Raw genomic sequence first — 8,889 nt, 5'->3', positions numbered from 1 at the left:
AGGCCGCCTGGAGGAGGCTGGTTCTGCCTTGGGCAGCCTTGGCCGAAGCAGAGAGAGGGTCCCTGGGCAGAGGCACCAGCCACAGAACCAACTCAGCCCTGCCCAGCCTGCCCCAGTGCCATGTGCAAGTGGTCACCTAAGAGGTGCTCTGGACTGACCAGCCTGGGCTTGGAGCTGAGGCCCTCACCTGGAAGGCCACAGGCAGAACCCAAACTGTCCTCAGTCTCTTGCATCCCCATCAAGTGTGCCTGCTGGCCACCAGGAAGTGCTTTTATTTCTGCTTCAAACCACGGAACAAAGCGGGGTGTGATCCAGACCTGGGCCATGGGCAGGAGAGGGCAGGGCTGCAGTGCTGGTCAGACCTGGTGAGACAGGAAGCAGCCTCTGGACTCTCCCGGCTGGGCAGGCCCGGCCCTCCTGTGCACCAGCCTGGCCACCCTGGGGCAGAAGCCCTCAGCAGTCAGACAGCAGAGCCCAGCCACGTCCTTGTCCTATCCCCGGGCCGGGGCTGCTGGATCCTCAGAGCAGGCACACTCTCTGCCAGCAGCATCTGCAGCTTTCCCTGGTTCTCCAGGCAGACTCGGGGAGGAGGCTGCAGAAACATAAAGGCGGCCGTGTTGGTTGTGGGGGGTACTGCAGCCTGAGAGGATCCCAGGGGCCTGAAATGAGCCTTTGGCAGGCAACTGGGCTGGGGCAGGCCAGGAGGCCCCCTTGGGTGATGAGAAGCAGGAGGGGTGCTTGGCCCGGGAGGCAGAATGAGGCTGGGCTCTGCAAGCAGGGGCAGCTCCCACATCCACCAGATGAAGGGGTGGCAGAGGGAAGGGAAGTCCAAGGCAGACTCAAGGACCTCCCCAGAGCCCAAGTCCCAGGGTTTACCCAAGGGGTGGTCCCTGATGCTGTCTTGGGCCCTGGGCAGAAACTGACAAGAGGTCGAGGGGGCTTTGGGCAGAGGTGGGGGTTATGGGTCCAGACAGATAACCTCTTCTGGCCACACTGAAAAGGGGGTTTCCTGGCCAGTACAGGCTGAGGTCTGGGGATGGGAGCGGGCAGACAAGGTGCTGAGCAGCGCCAGCTGTGGCCGAATTCACTTCCTCCTCAGGGACTCCCAGGGGTCTCCAGGGGACAACATCTCCCAGGGCACAGCTCATGCCCCTTGCTCAGTCTGCAGTGGCCCTCAGAGCCGTCCACAAGGTCCCCATGGCCCAGCCTGCTGCCTCTCCTGCCCCTTGGGCCTGGCCCCAGCTGCCCCCTCCTGCTCACACAATTCTCCCGAAGTTTCAGCCTTTACTTATTTATTTTTGAGACGGAGTCACTCTATCGCCCAGGCTGGAGTGCAGTGGCATGATCTCAGCTCACTGCAACCTCCGCCTCCAGGGTTCAAGTGATTCTCCTGCCTCAGCCTCCTGAGTAGCTGGGATTACAGACGCCCGCCACCATGCCTGGCTAATTTTTATATTTTTAGTAGAGATGGGGTTTCACCATGTTGGCCAGGCTGGTCTCGAACTCCTGACCGCAAGTGATCCGCCTGCCTCAGCCTCCCAAAGTGCTGGGATTACAGGCATGAGCCACTGCGCCTGGCCTGCTTTCAGCCTTTAAGCAGGGCACCTGCAGCCAGATGGAGCCTGCCAACAGGCCAGCCCATCCCCCACCACGTACACCTGCACCCTCACAGCCTCCCAGGCCCTAGTGAGCAAAGCACACTTGCTCCAAAGGTGATGACGAGCAAGCACTGGATGATGAGGGGCGAGAATGTGGCATCACTCATTCAACAAGTATGCAACGTGCACCTCCCGTGCCCAGGCCTGCGACTGAGAGTGGATGAGGGACCTCACTTGCTGGTGGGAGGGAGGACGGTGCTAGGGAGGGGAGTCAAGGCCAGGCAGCACCTAGAGCCCCAGGCAGAGGCTCCAAGGCGGGCAGAGGATGGAGTGTGAACAGGCAGGAGGCAGGAAGGCCTTGTCTGCCAGAGCCGCAGGAAGCATGCCCTGCTTCTGACCCTGGCAGTGGCCACTTCCTCCTCTCAACACCCCCACAGGTGCCCTCACTTACCAACAGCAGCCTGGCTCTGAGAGGGGCCCCTCTGGGCACTCTCCAGGGGCCAGCGCAGCTCCCCGCTCTCCACAGGGTCCGCCTCACTGGGCTCCACCACGATTGAGGGCAGCCGCTGGCCCAGTCTAGGGCCCTTCTCCCGGGCACCCGCCACAGCCTGCAGGGAGGGTGGGCAGAAGCACGGCCATGCCAGGCCTGGTACTCCTGTTCCCTCCTACCCCCGTCCTGCATACTGCCCCACTAGGGGGATCAGAGACCCTTCCCACCCAGTCCCTAGGGCAAGGATGGGCACATGTGTGTTCGCACAGGAACATCCCTGAGACGGGTCCCAGGCCCTACCAGGTCCCAACCCTGGGGGTAGGGTGCTCAGCTCTTGGGGCACAGCTCTCAGGAGGCACCATAGGATGCAGCTGTGCTCAGCTCCAGGAGCCCATTGCACAGCCAGAGCCAGAGGCCAGAGAGGCCAAGGTCACCAGGAATGAGCCCAGGCTTCTGCGCACCCCCAGCTGCCTCCTGCACCCGGATTCCTGCCAGCCCCTTCCTGGGGTCTTCCCTGCTGGGCCCTTGGCCTCCTCCAGGCTCAGAGGAGCTGGGAAGCAGTTGCCATGGCAACCCAAGCGGCTGGCTCTGGGCTCGCTCTTGGTTCATTGTTCAGTGCTCACAGGAGTGTGCGGGGGCTGCATCCCCAGGCCTTCCTGGTGCCCTCAGCATCTCCACCTCCCATTCAAGGCCTTTGAGGCTGCAGTGCTACGTGCAGAACTCTGTGCCTCAGCACCCCAGTGGCCCTGACTTGCCTGCCCTGTCCCACCCCCACGCCTGTGCTCAGGTAGATGCTCCTGCCTGGAGCTCCCTGTCTCACTTCTCTTCACCTAGAAGGGCAGCTGCTGGGTCCACCTTCCCAAAAGGGCACAAGGGCCTCGAGGAAGGACAGCCACGCAGCAGGGGGGACTTAGCTGAACGGCCCTCAGCCACTGCGGCAAGATCCCTGAACAGTACACATTCCTGAGCTCCAGCCCAGACTCTCTTTTAACCAAGGACCACAGGCGACCCTCAAGTGTGAGAACAGGTGTCACTGGACTGGGATGTCTGTGGAATGAAGGAGTTGTCAGAGGACAGCAGAGCAGGGACCCCATCCCTACCGCAAAGGCTGGACCCTCCCGGGGGCCACCCTCATGCTGGCATTACCAGTCCAGGGGCTCATTCCCCAGCCTGCTCTCCCTCCCCATGTGCCATTCTCCTTCCTGCCCCCAACCAAGGGCGCTCCTCTCCAAGTCTGCCCACTGGGGTGAACGAGGTCCAGGCCAGCAGTGTTTGCAGCTCTGAGGCCTGGTGCTCACCTCTGTCCACCCTGCCTGGGAGGTTGTGTCTGCAACCCCAAGTTCCAGACTGTCCCTATGTCACTCCAGGCTGGTTCCCCTCTCTGGCCCCACCGCTCCCTGACAAGGAGAACGGCTGGGCTCTAGCTGGGCTCTAGCACTCAGAATACCAAGGCTGCAACCCTGTGTAGGGAGCTTGGTTTTTTTAAGTTTCATCAGCACCACCCCATCCCCCACCGAAATGTGACGCTAGGGGCAGGGAACCCTGGCATTTCCTCACTCAGCAGAGAGCAAAGCGTGCCTTGGGGGACAATCCCTGGGGTCCTCAGGTCAGGAAGGGGTGCTCAGTAAGCAAGGAATGCTGGCCTTCAATTGTTTTATCCTTTATATTTTTATAAAAGAGCAACGAGCTGGGCACAGTGGCTCACGCCTGTAATCCCAGCACTTTGGGAGGCCAAGGCGGGTGGATCACCTGAGGTCAGGAGTTCAAGACCCTCCTGGCCAACACGGCAAAACCCTGTCTCTACTAAAAATACAAAAGTAACCGGGTATAGTGGTGGGCACCTGTAATCCTAGCTACTCCAGAGGCTGAGGCAGGAGAATTGCTTGAACCCCAGAGGCGGAGGCTGCAGTGAGCCAAGATCGCGCCATTACACTCCAGCCTGGGTGATAGAGCAAGACTCCATGTCAAATATAAATAAAAAAATAAATGAGCAATGATCTCCCCCACCCAGATGGGTAAACTGAGGCCAGCAGCAAGGCAGGGCATGCCCCAAGTCATGGGACAGAGTTTGAGACTTGCTCCCTCCCGAACCCCCAGAGTCCCAAGCACATACCTTCCCTGCTGGGCCTCCAGCCCCCTCAGCAGTGCCTGGCTGTGGTGAAGCAGGCCGGGGGGTGCTCATGCTGCTGCTGCCACTGCGCCACTAAGCTGCACTAGGACTGGGAGCAGAAATGGGGTGTCTGCTGTTGGCCTGATGCTGGATCTACCCTCCCCCGAAGGCTTCAGGCACTGAGCCCACCCCACTCCACCCCAGCCCAGGCCCAGTGCCTGTGGCTCCAGCTGGACCTGTATTGCACTGCTCCCTGCCTGAGCCCGCTGCCAGAGGGGGCACTGGACCCTGGCCGCATAGTGTGCCTGCAAGAGGGCACAGGCAGGAGGGGAGACCTGGAAAGGCTTCCTGGAAGAAGTCCGCTGATCTGAGGCCTGAGGGATGAGCAGGAGGTAGCCAAGCCAGCTGGGAGGACAGAAGCGCATTCTGAGACAGGAACAGTTCAGGAAGGACACAGAGCGTCCAAGGGACCTAAATGGGTTTCTGAGACAGGAGGCTGGTAGTAGTAGGGACTGGGTTCAAGTCAGCCAGAGACCAAGGTGCCCATTTCCTCCTTGAGAACACGTACCCTGCACACCCCGGGGCCAAGGCCCTCAGCACCCACAGCCCAAGGGAAACTGACATCCTGCCTGCACTTGGCCATGCCCACTCAGGCTGGCCACAGCAGAGGGAGCCCCGCTGGAGCCCTGGCAGCAAGGGCTCTGGGAAGAGAGCCCCTGCCAGGAGTCGGCACCAGCCAGACCCTTCACCTGCCGTGTGGGTTCTTGGGGCCACACCCAGGTCAGAGGCAGAAATGGGGGTTGGGTCTGGCAGTGGCTGGCATGCAGGCAGCAGAGGGCCATGGGCAGGGGCAGCCCTGCAGGAAGGGGACGGGGCAGTAGGAGAACAGAGACCAGCAGGATGGAATGCCTGTGACGTCCTGCTGGGGTGGGTGAGGGTGGTCCTGTGGCTGCCAGCAAAGCAGAGGGCTGCTATTCTGGGAAATGAGGTTTCTTTCACCAAACACCCTACTCAGGTCAGCTGGGGTCCCACCGAGGGCCCAGGGAGGGCTAGGAGGGCACACAGTGCAGGAGGCCTCTCCGGGCAGCGAAGCCGCACCCTCTGGTTCCTCTGCCCAACCCCAGAGCCCAGGGATGTCTCAGTGCCCCTAGGTCCAGCCCTCCATCAAGCCTCTCCTGGATCCCATCCCAGGACCCCAGAACCCAGGTTAGAACCCAGGGCAGCCAGGAGAGAGACCCAGCCAGACTTGGGAAGGAGGCAGAGGGAGAGGCAAGAAAAATATTGCCAGAGACCAGGCGAGAGGTGACTGAGCTGGAGACAGAGGAGAAAAGAGAGAGAGAGAGACAGAAACAGACCCGCAGATGACACTTGGCCCGGAGAGAGAGAATGACAGAGGCAGATGATAGAGCTGTCTGCTTGAGCCAGGTGGGGGCGGGTGGGGAGGGAGCAGGCAATCAGGAAACAAGTGCCCAAGGGCTGCCTTGCCCTGCCCAGCGCCAGGGTCCAGTGCCAGCTGGGGCACCACACATAGAGGGCGCCCACCACCCCCAGCGCCGCGGGATCCCAGGTCTTGCCGGGCACAGCCGCGGGGGCAAAAGCGCGCGGAGGCATGGCGTCCCACAGCCGGGCTGACCCTGCGAACCCACGCCGTCCCCTTCCCCAGGGAACTGGACTCAGAACTCCCCAAATCCCCCCATGCTCCTCCCTCTCCCAACCACCCCGCACCTGGCCGTCAGGGCGCGCCCGGGGCCCGCACTGCCGGGGCCAGGCTGGGGACGGGGCGACCCTGCTCCACACTCACACTCATACTCACCGCCCGCGCGGGTGCTGGCGCTGGGGCCTCCGCGCTCCGCTGGCTCGGCGCTCGCCCGGCTCGCCCTCCTCTCCGCGCTCCCCGCCCACGCGCGCTCTCCCGGCCTCCCTCGCACTCGCCCTCCACGGGTCTGGCCGCCCGCCCTCTGCGCCTCCGCCCTCCCAGCTCCAGCCCCCAGATAGGGCCCAGCCTCATCTTCCCTTAAGCCGACCTCTCCCCAAGGACCTGCCCCCCGGCCACTTGAGACTGAGCCTCAAGATTGGCGTCCAGAAATTTGAGGTGCAGAATTCGGTGGGGCCAGATACATGGAAAGAGGACTCCCTCCTATTGGGGAATAAGAGAGGAGTAAAAAGGACCAAAAAAAAAAAAAAAAAAAAGCAACTGCCGGGCGCAGTGGCTCACGCCTGTAATCCTAGCACTTTGGGGGGCCGAGGCGGGCAGATGACCTGAGGTCAGGAGTTCGAGATTAGCCTGGCCAATATGGTGAACTCCCGTGTCTACTAAAAATACACAAAAAAGAAAAATTAGTCAGGTGCGGTGGCAGGTGCCTGTAGTCCCAGCTACTCTGGAGGCTGAGGCAGGAGAATCGCTTGAACCCGGGAGGCGGAGGTTGCAGTGAGCCAGGATGGAGCCACTGCACTCCAGCCTGGGTAACAGACCGAGATTCCGTCTAAAAAAAAAAAAAAAAAACTGGGATGGGCTGCAGGAAGAGGGGGGATCACCCTGCAACCCCCCTCTCATCTTCACTTCCAGTTCCATTCCCAAAAGGGAGCAAAACAGCCCTGGGACAAGCCGTCTGGTTCAGTCCAGTGCACAGACCTGACACCTAAAGCCAAGGTGCATAATCTCTGGTCCATGTAATTCCCAGCCTGCAACCAGGAAGCCTCCACCATCAATTATCTAACATCCCACTTCCATTCAATATCCACAGTCAAGCCACTGTCCGTCTACCATTCACAGCTATTCATCTATCTTTTGCCATCCTGCCACCATCTGAGACCCACCATCTGCCATCCATCATCCACCATCAATAACCCAACATCCTTCTCGCCCACAGTCCACCATCTACCATCAATAACCCAATATCCACCCCGTCCACAATTCACCATCTACCTTCAATAACCCAACATTCATCCCAACCGCAGTCCACCATCTGCCTTCAATAACCCAACATCCATCCCATCATCCCATCCACAATCCACCATCTATCATCAATAACCCAACATCCATCCCGTCCACAGTCCACCATCTACCATCAATAACCCAACATCCACCATATCCACAGTCCACCATCTATCATCAATAACCCAACATCCATCCCGTCCACAGTCCACCATCTACCATCAATAACCCAACATCCACCATATCCACAGTCCACCATCTACCTTCGATAACCCGACATCCATCCCATCCACAGCCCACCATGTGCCTTCAATAATCCAACATCCATCCCATCCACAGTTCACCATCTACCTTCGATAACCCAACATCCATCCCATCCACAATCTACCATCTACCTTCCCTCATGCAACCACCAGCCATCCATTCACAATCCACCATTCAACCACCGTCTGGTATCCAATGTCCATTAACCATCCATCTCCAGTCACCATTCTCTATCCAATCACTGCCCATCCATCATGCACCCATCCATTCACCATCAGCACCCATCATTTACCAAGCATCAGTATACCACTAAATACCCATCAATCCAACATTCATTCACCAACCATCCATCCACCACCTATCCATCCATCACTCACTGTGTAACAGCTTTCCATCAGATATTTAACACATCCATCTACCATTCACATCTCCATCCACATATCTAATTGTGAATCATCAATCTATTTACTATTCATTTATCCCATTAACCTCCATCAAATCAGCTACCATTCATCCATCTACAATTCAGCCACCAGTCTTTCACCATTTGCTATCCATTCATATTTCTATGAACTGTATTCCTGTATCCATCCACCAACCATCTACCATCACCATCTCTTTTTTGGTGTTTGTTTGTTTGAAGCAGAGTCTCGCTCTGTCACCCAGGCTGGATTGCAATGGCACAGTCTTGGCTTACTGCAAACTTTGCCTCTGGGTTCAAGCAGTTCTACCTCAGCCTCCTAAGTAACTGAGATTATAGGTGGCTGCTACCACACCCAGCTAATTTTCGTATTTTTAGTAGAGACAGGGTTTCACCATGTTGGTCAGGCTGGTCTCTATCTACTGACCTCAGGTGATCCACCATCCATGGCTTCCCAAAGTGCTGGGATTATAGGCATGAGCCACCACACCCAGACTACCATCACCATCTCTTATCCACATCCACCACATACCTATTCATTCATTGTCCATCTCACAACATCCTCTATCTATCCACCCGTCATCCAGCCAAAATTCACTATTCATCCGAAATCTATCCAAATACCATTTAGCATCCATTCATATTCACCCATTCTAGAAAAAAAAATATTGGCTGCCTTCTATGTGCCAAACATTGTTCTAGGTGCTGAGGAGAGAGTAGAGAGACAGCAGTGAGCATTTATTTACCATTATCCATCCACCATTACAATCCACTCACCATCCATCTGGTCAGTATTCATGCACCATCCCACATTCATTATTCACTCTCCATTCAGTATTCATCTTCATTCAACATCCACTGACTGTCCACTTGCTATGTATCCATCTTCCTCCATCTATACATTAAAGCATCCATTTACCACCTCTCCATCTACCCACCCACATTCACCTTTCATGCATCACATTTCCAAGTTGTAGCCATCTGCTGTTTAACCTTCATCCATCCGTTCAACATCCATTCATCATTCATCATCCAGATTCCATCCAGTTGTTATCTATCCACATCCATCTA

The 8,889-nt window shown here is 57.5% G+C and overlaps 1 protein-coding gene across 1 annotated transcript; it reads right to left on the bottom strand.

The window, feature by feature from the left end:
* Positions 1-258: 258 nt before the first annotated feature.
* LBHD2 (LBH domain containing 2) lies at positions 259-6,068 on the bottom strand. The gene is made up of 4 exons (XM_025392998.1): positions 5,924-6,068; positions 4,202-4,307; positions 2,050-2,206; positions 259-592 (listed from the first exon to the last, which is right to left on the bottom strand). Exons 2-4 carry the CDS (start codon positions 4,268-4,270, stop codon positions 492-494), a joined length of 327 nt encoding a protein of 108 aa, XP_025248783.1. The 5' UTR covers positions 4,271-4,307; positions 5,924-6,068; the 3' UTR covers positions 259-491.
* Between the last annotated feature and the right edge of the window lie 2,821 nt (positions 6,069-8,889).

Source organism: Theropithecus gelada, chromosome 7b (genome assembly GCF_003255815.1).
Source record: "Theropithecus gelada isolate Dixy chromosome 7b, Tgel_1.0, whole genome shotgun sequence".
Classification (NCBI taxonomy): Eukaryota; Metazoa; Chordata; class Mammalia; order Primates; family Cercopithecidae; genus Theropithecus; species Theropithecus gelada.
This window is presented reverse-complemented; position numbering and strand designations above follow the sequence as displayed.

Coding starts and splice junctions, on each gene's coding strand:
- LBHD2 (XM_025392998.1), bottom strand. CDS start 4,270: ATGAGCACCCCCCGGCCTGCTTCACCACAGCCAGGCACTGCTGAGGGG. Junction 2,207..4,201: donor CTGGAGGCCCAGCAGGGAAG/GTATGTGCTTGG, acceptor CCCTCCCTGCAG/GCTGTGGCGGGTGCCCGGGA. Junction 593..2,049: donor TCAGAGCCAGGCTGCTGTTG/GTAAGTGAGGGC, acceptor ATGTTTCTGCAG/CCTCCTCCCCGAGTCTGCCT.